Source organism: Astyanax mexicanus, chromosome 8, assembly GCF_023375975.1.
Source record: "Astyanax mexicanus isolate ESR-SI-001 chromosome 8, AstMex3_surface, whole genome shotgun sequence".
Taxonomy (NCBI): domain Eukaryota; kingdom Metazoa; phylum Chordata; class Actinopteri; order Characiformes; family Acestrorhamphidae; genus Astyanax; species Astyanax mexicanus.
Window position 1 is genome coordinate 54,588,419 of NC_064415.1, and position 13,164 is coordinate 54,601,582.

The 13,164-nt window shown below is 38.4% G+C and overlaps 1 protein-coding gene across 4 annotated transcripts in view; it reads right to left on the reverse strand.

Annotated features, from left to right (window-relative positions):
• Positions 1-10,731, reverse strand: part of zgc:110158 (LisH and SSDP domain-containing protein) — a 115,393-nt gene extending 104,662 nt beyond the window's left edge. For 2 of the 4 annotated variants that reach the window (XM_049482719.1, XM_049482718.1), the window contains exon 1: positions 10,422-10,731. In XM_049482719.1, the coding sequence (XP_049338676.1) occupies positions 10,422-10,477 (56 nt within the window). In that variant the 5' untranslated portion in view covers positions 10,478-10,731. The remainder of the gene's footprint in view (positions 1-10,421) is intronic. The other 2 variants (XM_022677876.2, XM_022677875.2) reach the window with 1 other exon arrangement.
• Positions 10,732-13,164: the final 2,433 nt, after the last annotated feature.

Below are 13,164 nucleotides of genomic sequence, written 5' to 3' on the forward strand. Positions count from 1 at the left end.
ATGGGCAATAGTCACAGGATGTGCAATGTCACTTAAGGCAATTAAACCAGTTAAATTAAAGTTTTGATTCTTGACACAAGAAGTAAATACACAGTGCTGTCTCCGTGTCTGTGTGAGTGACAGGCTTCTGCTGCCCGAGAAGCGCATGGCCTCCATCCACATGGTTGCGCACGAAAGGGTTTGAAAGCTGTCCCCCTTAATCCAGCACAGTTTTGCGCAGATATCTCCAGGTTCACACACTGGACAAGTAGCAGCATAGTTGCCTCTTAAACTCAGACCATACATTTTTTAAGGTGCATTAAAATGCCACGTAGTGCTTTTTCAATTCCTCATTCCCATAAAGTATTTCTTAATTATCACATTAAAATAAAACTAATCCAAATGCATAAAAATCTATAATATATGACCTATGACATAAGAGTTGAAAGGTACATGAAATGTACATCATGTCTTTCTCACAAGAAACTAAAGTAGAAACTAAAGTAGAAACTAAACTTGTTATATGTAAGTTTGTATAACCAGCAGTATTTATAGTAAAGCAGACTAAAACAAGTGCTTTAAAAAAAGATTATTAGCTGATGCTAAGTGGTTACTATGGTGTTGCCAGATGGTCACAATGTCATAATGTTGCCAAATGGATGCTATGGTTGTTGCTATGGTAAATATGCTTCTAAAAACTAGTCTAGTGAGTAAGTAGTTGATAAGAAAGAATGTATAGACACCATCTAATATCAGCTTAGATCAATACTGATCAAAGCAGAAAAACAGTGGAACTGTGTTCTCTGGAATGATGGGGCTCCACCCAATACTTTTGGATGAGGTGGGATGGAGATGATTAAACATCCTGACCTCACTGAAAAAACATTCAGCAATGGTTCAGAATCAAGTAGAAACTTCGCAGAGACAGTTACTCCAACAAAAGCAGGATAAACTCTAACATCTGTAATTGTGGAAATAAAAATGAAAATAAATGAACTGGTGTCCCAAAACTGTATTTACCTGGACCAAATGTTGGGTAGGCAAACATAGTTAAAAAGCATCCCTAAATCACAAGAAATCAAACAGTAGTAAGGTGACAGCAATGCAAAAATAATCATCCATCATAAAACTTTTAAATCATGCACAAAAAAAAATAATACCTACAGTACTGCAAATAAAAAAATGAAACATTCTATTATAATCATGGCAAACACTGTTCTCACAAAAAAAAACTTTATTCTAATCGAGCCAAACGATAATAACTCCAAGAAGTGTGCTGAAGCAGGGATTGCACTAATATCCCAGCTTTTATTGGTATTATATTTATTTCCCTGAGCTCCACTCGCGCTTTTATGGGTTTATGCACCAAAAACAGCCATAATTCATTTCTACACAACCATTCTCAAACCTCTCTTTATCCCTTAGAATAAAACAGACAGTTGCTGCAGTTACTACGCCTTCACGACTGATATATGTAAACGATGGGACTTTAACAGTTGTCTTTTTATTGCTTGTCACTTTTGACTTCATGTGAATCAGTCAGATTCACATTTTAAAGGGGTAAACAGAGATTGGAAACTAGAGTTGCAACAGTATATACAGCTCTGGAAAATAAAAAAACTCTTAAATGTATTAAAGAGAAAGATGGATGATCACAAGCCATCAAAACAAGCTGAACTACTTTAATTTTTGCACCAGGAGTGAAGGCATAAAGTTATCCAAAAGCAGTGTGTAAGACTGGTGGAGGAGAACATGATGCCAAGATGCATGGAAACTGTGATTAAAAACAGGGTTATTCCACCAAATATTGATTTCTGAACTCTTAAAACTTTATGAATATGAACTTGTTTTCTTTGCATTATTTGAGGTCTGAAAGCTCTGCGTCTTTTTGTTCTTTAAGCCATTTCTCATTTCCTGCAAATAAATGCTTGGAATGCTTGGAATTTGGGAGAAATGTTGTCCATAATTTATAGAATAAAACAACAATGTTTATTTTACTCAAACATAAACCTATAAATAGCAAAATCAGAGAAACTGATTTAGAAACTGAAGTGGTCTCTTAAATCTTTTTTTTTTTTTTTTTTTAGGAATTACTGTTTTGTTTACTTAGACACTTTCCCCAGCTTCCTCATTAGAATGGAAACGTGGCGACACCCTTGCTCACTTCGATGTAGGCATCCTTACTAGTGTCACTTAATGAGTCTTATAATGAGGTGCGCCTTATAAATGAAAATAGACGTTCACTGAAAGTGTGCTTTATAATCCAGTGCGCCTTATAGTCCAAAAAATAAAAAAAATAAGAAATAAACGACTGCATGCAAACTAAAGCTAGCCTTGTATATTTGGCAGCTGTTGTTGCTCTTTGTCATTGTATCACTGTATCACTGTATCACACTCATACAGAACAGTGACTTCTATATACACAATTACAACTCTACAAGAAAGAGCCCAGTAAAAATGAATTATGGTTGTTTTTTGAACATAAACTCACACAAACGTAATAAGCGAAGCTCAGCAGAACAAAAACACAGTGCAAGCAAAAGGTAGGACACAGATGCTTTAAAGTGTTCCTGAAAACTACAGCGCGTGAACTTTAATAGCACTGCAAGACGTTTCGCTGCAACATATTAAACCAGTCAGGGCAACTCTCCAACTCCGGCTTAGGGAGTGGAGGCACTGGTAACACTGTATCTGTAAACCGAGGGAGTGTGTAAGTGTAAACATTCGGAGCGGAGTGTTTAGCACACGCAGCGAGTTACAGAAGCACCGTTTCAGACGGGGAGAAGCTCCTCATCGCCAGAGGACATCTGGAGAAGAGGAGCTTCTTCAGCCAGCAACATTTAAAAGACTAAGCTTAAGGACTAAACAGCAACATTTATACCAACATTTCACAGTTAAAGGGCCCGTATACTGAAAATCAAACATGCATCTCAACATGTCAACACGTATATATTTTAACCATTATACATAATCAGGTCCATATACTAGGGGTGTTACAATTTCGATATTTTATCGAAATCGATCGAAATTATGTCATGGTGTCGAGCCTCAAAGTCAAAAAGAGGATCGACTCGCGCTGCGCAAATGGCGCAGCGAGTGGACATTCTCATCTTCTTAAAGAAAAACTAAAAAAATATATATAAAAATAACAGTTGTTTTTTCTAACCTCAAATATGTTAATAGTTTCGGTACCTTAAGGAGCATCTTTCTCTCAGATAAAGTTAACAATATATCTTTGTTAAAGAAAAAAAATTGTCATATTCATATGTCTTATTTATCATATTCACCCTGAAATCGGAAATAAAATTGAATCGAGGATTTAGAGAATCGTGATACCACTACCATATGCAGATATAAGTCTGTAAAACAGGCTGTTATTATGAATTGACTGTTTTTGTGATGTTCAAAGACAAAAAACGAAAGGCTGTGTGTGTATTGGAGCAAGATTTTGATGACGCGATACATATCACAATACAAAGCTTATGAATCAATATATTTTGCTATATATATTGCAATACAATAAACAAGATGATACATTGTGATTGTTTATCAAATCATATGCAATTATTCATCCAATCAGAACAGTGATATCGAAAGACAGATATAGCAGGAAATTTGCCTCCAAATAAATATAATAAAGTTCATAATTAGCAATTCTTTGGATTTAAACAATTTATACAGAGTGTGAGAATAAATACAGTATTACAAAGCAAAATATTAGAATACTACTACAGTGCAGCCAATCAAAACAGAGCTTCATTGCACAGATCAGTCTCAAAAGCACAGCCCGCTTTAATTAGAAGAGCTGAAGAGAGTAGCTGGAAAAGGTCAAGCTAAAGTGAATTATAAATGGTTTTGGTACATACAGCCATAGAAATAAATCCTAGGTTTAGTCAATCTCAGTCTGGATCAAAGAGAGAGAGAATCATTCCCTTTCTAGATGACTTGATTACCTGATCCCACCTACTCTTTTGATTAAATCACTCCTTTATAAACTAACATTGTGATAAACTGTGGTAAATTAAGATGGTGAGTCTGCCTTAGACTAGTTGCCATCCTCCTTTATAAACAATGTTTAGGCTACTTATATTCTAGTGCACCTCATAAAATTACCAGACTCTGATCCTGCAGATTCTGGTCCCTTGATTCTTACATGAAATGTAAAATTTACTGATGGTCAGTGATGGTTTGGACTGGAGAGCCATGTCATCTGATGGTGTTGAGCCACTGTATTAGATGAAGTCTATCACTTCATGCTTCCCTCTGCTGACAACTTTTATGGAGATGCAGATTTTATTTTCCAGCAGGACTTGGCACACTGCCCACACTGCCCACAAGTAACAATTGGTCTTATGTAATATTCTAATTTTCTGATACACTGATACACTTTTTGAGTTTTCATTGGCTGTAAGCCATAAGCATCAAAAATAAAATAAATAAATGCTGAAAATAGATCACTCTGTGTGCAATACAGAAGATGTATGAGATGGTACTGCGACATTTTAACGATAATTAATTAATAACTAATGAATAATTCATTTTTTCAACCATCTTTCTTGGTGGTGACACAACAAACAAACACTTTCTTTTCTTCCAATGACACAAAACTGCCATATATCCACAGCGGTGCCCTCCGTTAAAACGAATAAGCACCTAAACTACTCACTACACCAAGCTCCACATAATCCTTAATTAAATGCACCGCTGCTGTTCCCCGAGGCAGAAGAGACACGTGTAAAATGTCAGCCATCATGAGCGATTGAAGATATGCTCAACGAAAGATGGGTTTTCTATTACATTCTCAGACAACCTTTCCGAACCCTCAGAGTCTGAATAGTACTCCCGCTGCTGTTTAAATGTAATGGACCCGCGGTGAACTCGGACGTCCACTTCCACAGAGCGTGCCTAACTTTAGACGCATTCAATTGAGCAGAGGTGGAAGTGATGTTGCAGCAGAGTGTGTGGATGAAGAACATAAATTAATTAACTTCCATACAGAGCTGAGAAACCAGGCACTGCAAGGCTCTGCACAGCACAAGGTGGGCTGTAAACCAAGCCAAAGGTACCTCAGACATTGATAGAGGTGAATGGGAAAGCTGTACACTGGTGGAGCACCACTTCTCGCACAGCATTCAGGAGCACAGTGAGAGAGGCAGTAACAGTTAAGAGTCTTACTGAGTCTTGAATGTGGCTTTTACTGAGTTAATATGAGGCAGGATGAGGTGAGGCATCTCTGAGCATTCAGGTATTTTTATTCACTTACATTGCTCCCAAGCCTGAAAAGTCTAGAACTATTCAGACTTTTGACAGTGTTGACCCACTACTGTGCAAAACCAACCATTTTATCTTCTGATAAAGAACGATATTAACGACAATACATAAGAACCTTACAAAATGACGATAAAACAACAAAAACCATGGTCTACTTAGAATTTTAGCATGAGCACAACAACCAAGCTCACAAAAAGTGTGAGAGAAAATCCAAATATAACCAAGATTTTTTTTAAAAAGCTAAAGAGGAAACTATGATATAGTGATTCAACACCATCACTTCTAAAGCCCTGTGCGGACAAGATTAGTTTCTCTGGGGAACGTCTGTGAAAAATATTACACACTTCTACTCAGTGATAAAACTCTTGCATCCAGACTGCAATAAAAAAAAAAGGAGGACCAGTGAGTTTTTAGGCTTTCATGGTCACATGACATCACATTCAGTAGCTCCTCCATTTCCACTCGCTGTGGTGTTTTTTTACATGGATCTCTGAAGAAACATGCACCCAAAGTGTAATTACGGTGCGTGGCAGTGGACAAAAAGCTATTTTATTAAACGCGAGGCGATGAAACTCAGAGATGTCGATCTGGACAGGACTAAAATTACCAGAGGACCACGGAGTTCAGCAAAAAACAGTAGATAATTCAGCCTGTAATCTTCTCGGAGGACGTCTGAGGAAAACACAAACATGGTTGTTCCGGACGGGAATAAAATCACAGACGAAAAAAAGAGAAAATTACCTCAGGACTCCCTGAGAAACTAATCCCGTCCAGATAGGGCTTAACACAGTTAGACTAAGTCTGAGAATTGTGGCTTTTAGTGAGTTAAAATATCTCAGATCATCACACTATAAGCCCTAGTAGCAGCTTAAAAGCTCTTTGACCAGCCTGACAGTTATCAAAAGCAACAAGACAAGCATCAAGACTTAGACTGATCAGTGATTTCGGCTTCTAATTAGTTATATGATGAGTATAGATAAGGTGCAACATCTCAAAGCATCTCAAGCCCAGAACCCACTGAATAAGCTTTACTGCTTTCAAAAGCATCAAAACTGTGCAGAATAGTCTGAGAGCTGTAAATGTAGCTTTTAGTGAGTCTCATCTCAGAGAATGCCTCTAATTGCATTGTTCCACTATTCTAAAAGGCACTGGGTCAGCTTTATATTTTCTGAAGCACCAAGACACGGGCAGGTTCAGAGGTTTTATATCATCATTACAACAACAAGCTGAGAAGGAGGAGGAGGAACCTGAGAAGAACCAAACTCACAATAGGTCACCCTGGTCTAGTTAACTAGTATTTTAGCTAATTACCTAAAACAAACAGTTGTTTGTTTTACCTAAAACAAACAGTTGTAAACTCACAGATACACAAATACAGAAGAACACAACAAGCTAAAACAAAACAAGATGAGATAAAACATCTCAAAGCATCTCAGAGCATCCATCCTCCTGTACAGTTCCCCTGTAACCTAGGAGCCTAGAAGGTCCTGGAGCAGCTTCACAAACAGCAAGTTGTAGCGGAGGAAACAGAGAGAAAACCAAAAAGTTTCCATCCTCTTGACATCTGGACATCTGGAGAAGAGGAGCTTCTTCAGCCAGCAACATTTAAAAGACTAAGCTTAAGGACTAAACAGCAACATTTATACCAACATTTCACAGTTAAAGGGCCCGTATACTGAAAATCAAACATGCATCTCAACATGTCAACACGTTAATATTTTAACCATTATACATAATCAGGTCCACATACTAGGGGTGTTACAATTTCGATATTTTATCGAAATCGATCGAAATTATGCAAAACAAGATGAGATAAAACATCTCAAAGCATCTCAGAGCATCCATCCTCCTGTACAGTTCCCCTGTAACCTAGGAGCCTAGAAGGTCCTGGAGCAGCTTCACAAACAGCAAGTTGTAGCGGAGGAAACAGAGAGAAAACCAAAAAGTTTCCATCCTCTTGTATTGTCCCCAAAAAGAAGCTCAAAAGGCCCTGTGTTAGCTTTACAACTTGCAGAAGCAACAAAGCAAACAGCAAAAGTTACAGATTATAGAAGTTATAGAGTCTGTGAGATGTGAATTGTGAATGTGGCATTTAGAGATATTTTTCTCCTTAATATATATATATATATATATATATATATATATATATATATATATATATATATATATATATATATATATATATATATATATATATCAGTACATCACAAAACAGCTCAGAGCATCCCTTCCTCTCACATTCCAAGCTTACAAAAGAAGGTCAAAAAAAAGATGAAACATCTCAGAGCATCCCTTCCTTCTGCTTTGTTTCCTGGAGCAGCTTCACAACAAAATGAACAGCAGGAGGAACCAGAGGAGAACCAAACTCTCTCAAAAGAAGGGCAGAAAAGAAGAAATAGAAAAGAATACAACAAGCTAAAGTGACGGAAGATGAGATGAAACATCTCAAAGCATTCATTCTCCTGCGTTGTTCCCAAACAACCAAGAGTTCTGGAGCAGCTTCACAACTATCAGTTCATAGTAACGAAGTAACTACTGTGCAAACATGGCTATTTAAGTAGATTACTTTCTGTAAAGTATAAAATTATAAAGTTACTTAAGACAGCAAAACAACAAAATCTCCAGTGTAGTGAACCAAACTAAAATGTGAGCTAACACAAACACAACAAACTGAAGAGCAGGAGGAACCAGATCAGAACCAAACTCTCTCAGAAGAAGAATACAGCAAGCTGAAATGAAGCAAGACGCGGTGAAAAATTTCAGACATTCTCAGAGCATCCATCCTCCTGCACTGTTCTCAAATAGCCCAGTTATGAACCTAGAAGGTCCTGGAGCAGCTTTACAGCTTTCACTTTAGAGTAACTACTGTGTAAACATGTCCAGCTGACTTAAGACAGCAAACCAACAAAAACCCTGGTCTAGTCAACTAGCATATTACAAACATAAACACAGGAATCACAGCTTTCAGTTTATAGTAACTACAGTGTAAACATGGAGTATAAACAAACAACAAAACCATTCTAGTTTACTAACCAAGTTAGCATGTTTGATAACATTAACTACCTATAGAAACACAACAAGCTGTATAGCAGAAGGGACCAGAGGAGAACCGAACTCTCTCAAAAGAAGGACAGGAAAGAAGAAATACAAAAGAAAGCTAAAAGTGTAGCTACTGTGCGAACCTGGCTAGCTGCTAGTAGTTAGTTCATCTACTGGAAAGTGTAAAATTAAAAAAAGTGACTTAAGACAGCAAAACAATGAAAAGCCTCGTCTAGTCTAGTAGCTAGGTAGATAGCATGTTAACTAGCGTTAACTACCAAAAACAAAAACACAACAAACTTTAGAAGAGGAGGAACCAAAATTGAACCAAACCCTCTCAAAATAAGAATACAATAAGCTACAATGAAGCAAGATCATCTCAATCAAACCTTCTCAGAGCATCCATCCTCCTGCATTGTTCCCAAATAACCTAGGAGTCTATAATATCCTGGAGCAGCTTCACAGCTTCTAGTTTATAGTAACTACTGTGCAAACATGGCTCTGCTAGTTCACCCTTTGAAAAGTGTAAAACTTAAAAAGTGACTTAAAAAAGCAAAGCAACAAAAAACGCCGGTCTAGTTAGCACCTAGCATGTGAGCTAACATAAACAGAACAAGCTGTAGAACCGGAGGAACCAGAAGAAAACCAAACTCTCTCAAAAGAAGGACAGAAAGAAGAAATAATACAGAAGAATAAAACAAGCTCAGACCTTCTCTGAGTTTCAGTTTATAGTAACTACTGTGAAAACCTGGTGCTGAATTTAAAAAAGTGGATTTAAACAACGAAACAACAAAAACCCTGGTCTAGTTAACTAGCTAGCATGTCAGCTAACTAGATACCATAAACATAAAATGAAGAGCAGGAGTAACCAGGGAATACTCAAACACCCAGAAAATAAGAAATACAGAAGCAGCACAGACCTTCTCAGAGCATCCATCCTGCATTGTTCCAAAATAACCTAGAAGCCTAGAAGGTCCTGGAGCAGCTTCACAGCTTTCAGTTTACAGTAACTACTGTGTAAACCCAGGTGTAAAATTAAAAAGTGGATTAAGACAGCAAAACAACAAAACCATTGGTCTAATTAACTAACCCAGCATGTAAGCCAAACACAACAAACAGTACAGCAGGAGGAACCAGAGAAGAACCAAACTCTCTCTTATATAAAGGACAGAAAATAAGAAATACCAAAGAATAAAACAAGCTAAAGTGAAGAACACAGAACATACTCATGTATTGTTGTCGCTGTTTATAGTAACTACTGTATAAACCTGGTGTAAAATTAAAAAGTGACCAAAAGACAGCAAAACAACAAAAAACCCTGGTGAAGTTAACTAACCTAACATGTGAGGAGGAACCAGATCACAAACAAACTGTCTCAAAAGAAAAATAAAACAAGCTAAAACGAAACAAGGTAAGATAAAACATCTCAAAGCATCTCAGAGCATCCATCCTCCTGTATTGTTCCAAAACCTCCTAGGAGTAAAGAAGGTCCAGGAGCAGCTTCACAGCTTTCCGTTTATAGTAACTACTGTGTAAACCTGGATACCTAGCTAAATATTAAATTAGCATGTGAGCTAACAGAAACACAACAAGCTGTAGAGCAGGAGGGACCAGAGGTGAACCAAACTCTCTCAAAAGAAGAATACAACAAGCTAACGTTACAACGAAGCAAGAGGAGGTGAAACATCTCAGAGCTTCTTAAGATCATCCATCCTCCTGCACTGTTCCTGGAGCAGCTTCACAGCTTTTTAAGTTTATAATAATTACTGTGTATACCTGGTGTAAAATTGACCCCAACAAAGTGACCAAAAGACAGCAAAACAACAAAAACAACTAGAAACCTGGTGTAGTAAACTAAACACCTAGCATGTGAGCTAACACAAACACAACAAGCGGAAGAGCAGGAGGAACCAGAGGAGAACCAAACTCTTTTAAAAGAAGGAGATAAAAGAAGAAACACAGCAGATAAAGAGGAGAAACAGCAGCTGGAGAAGTTAAGCTGCTGCTGCAGTGGGGCTGGTTTAGTTTGGGGGAGTGTGTCGGTGGCGGCAGCCGGGTAGCCGGGTCGCCGGGCGACCGGGTGAGCGCGAGCGGCGGTACCGGCGGACGGGGAGAAATGAACGGTCACTCACTTCTCGCGCGCCTGGCTGTCGGACGGAACCACAGCTCCCTTCCCTTTAGCGTACATGGTGGATCTGCTGTGGACTGGGTTTCTGCAGTTCTCCTGTTTTACCCGAACCCGCGCGCACTCGACACCTGTCAGAGAAAGCAGGCAGCAGGAAGGCGCTCCATCTCCTCCACAGCCACAGCAGCCGCTTCTCTCTCTCTCTTTCTCTCTTTCTCTCTCTCTCTCAGTGTTTCACCCGCCGCTCCCCCTCTCTCCTCTACATCTCCAGCAGCGGCCACAAATCAGCCACAGTTTCTACTGGTGGACTGAGCGCGCGCGCGAGAGAGAGAGAGAGAGAGAGAGAGTAGAGCGGGGGAAGGGGGGCTTGAAACCGGCCACTGGTGGAGCTTTTTTTTTTTTTTTTTTTCAATCGCTGTTCCAGGAGTGCGCGCGCCCTCCCTCTGCTGTGGGTAGAGAGGGAGGGGCTTCTTAAAGGGGAACGCGCACCATCACTACTATCACTCTAGTACAGCTCCCTCACTCTTCTCGCTCACTCTCCTCTCTCACTCTCCTTCCTCAGTCTACACAAACTTTTCCTAGCCATTCCAGCCTCACAACACTGGGCTGAAGTCGTGTCTCACTATACAAGAGATGTCTATTAACTTTCTGCTCCTTTCTGAAAGTATATATGTTACATTTTCACACTATTAGACACACCACACTATAAGGTATCAATGAAAAAGTCTATTTTCATGTCTGTTCTCATACAAAAGTTGCACCAGATTATAAGGCGCATTATGTGACACCAGTAAGGAACAGGGGTTTTGCCATGTTTCTCTTCCAATTCACAGATTTCTGTTCATTTGGGTGAGTAAAGTGCTTCCGTTTATTTACAGTCAGCTTAGATTTCCAGATTTACACTAAGGCTGGGTGCAGCAGCATTAGCATTAATGGCTAATGCCAGTAAGCCAGAGCGACATTAGATGCTTTTTTCATACATACACAAGGTGAACCAGATTATAAGGCACAATATGTGACACTAGTAAGGAACAGCGGTGTTTACCTTCATGTTTTTTTACTTCTAATTCACAGATTCCTCTCCTGAAAAATGTTTATTTGGGTGTGTAAAACGCTTCCGTTTATTTACAGTAAGCTTAAATTTCCAGATTTACACTAAGGCTTAGTGCAGCAGAATTAGCTGAATTATGGGAGAAATGTCTGTAGTTTATAGAATAAAACAACAATGTTCATTTTATTCAAACATAAACCTGAAAATAGCAAAATCAGAGAAACTGATTCAGAAACTGAAGTGGTCTCTTCATTTTTCCTGTATGTTGTTTTTAAATAACAAGTGTTTATTTTGAGGTACTACATCAAAACTGTAAGACAATAAGATATTATTTTGTAATACCCAGGCAACTTGTGATTCATTTGTGTTAATTTGAGATATTACATATAGAACCAATTAAATAATTTTTAAAAATTGTGACAATAAGTGAATGACGAAGTAAACATTTTTCCTAAATCAAAACTTGAACAAAATAACATTTCCTCCAAGCGTATTTACATATCTGTCCAACGTTGTTGAGCTAGAACAGCTAGCTCTGTAGTTTGTGCCTAAGCTAATTGGATCCTAAACCAATTGAGAAAATAATTATTTAGAGTATTTGTTTGTGAATCTAGATCATACTTTTTAGAAAATACGTTTTATAAGTCTTTATTTTAAGATATTTCCTTATTTAATCATGAAAGGCTTTTAAAAGCCAGTGTATGCTTTCTGTGTGACAGATGTAGGGCTATGTCTAATGATTAATTTGGCAGTCAAATAATCTGATTATTCTTTTTTCGATTAGTCGATTAGTCAACAATTTCTGCCATGTCCTCCATCTTTAAAATGATAGAAATAGCTAAACATGAGATTTTAAAGGTATTTAAATGACTGGATGTTGTTTAAATATAGAAAGTATTGATATTTAGTGATTAAATATGTAATTTGTTGTGTTTGGACACTTTTGGAGTTGAGTGTAAACTGTGTGAGTGAGACATTTACCCATCTTCCATTGTGCTTCTGTCCTCAGCGGTACTATTAGAAATCAACAATTAGTCGACAATGAATTTTGTAGTCGACAAATTTAAATAATCGACATTGTCGATTATATCGACTAATTGTTGCAGCCCTAGATGGATGTAACTTCACTTCATAGTCAGTTGTTATAATCAGTAGTGCTATACATTTTGAGTCAATTCATTCCTTAGTATCAACACATTTCGATTACTTTCCATTGGGTGGTTTCCCAAACTCCCAAACAGCTACCACCAGAGGACATGGCTTGATTCAGTGGTATCATAAGGGGTCCACTGGGGCAGATCTAAGACATTAGCTCTGCTGGTCAGAGAAGGATCCCTGTGGTGGACTGTGACACAAATCGCTTACGGTAGCTCATTACCTTGACCGCCCATGCTGGCTTCGCTCATGTTTATCCAAAACATCCCGCAGTCTCTCCCGGCCTCCCTTCCGGCCGAGCTCAGTCTGAGCCGTGGCTGAGTCACGGCTACAGGAACTGCCTCGCAGGCCCACAGGAAATGCTTTAAGTTGCATTATGAGTACATAACCTGCTACACATCCGCTAATAACAGCCTGCCAACGTCTCAAAAGACCCCTGAAGAATGACCTGAATCAGAAGGAGATGCTGTTGATGAGGATCTACTACTTTGATGAACAGGGAAGCAACTAGCTGTTAATTTCTCACTATTTTATGTCTTATATA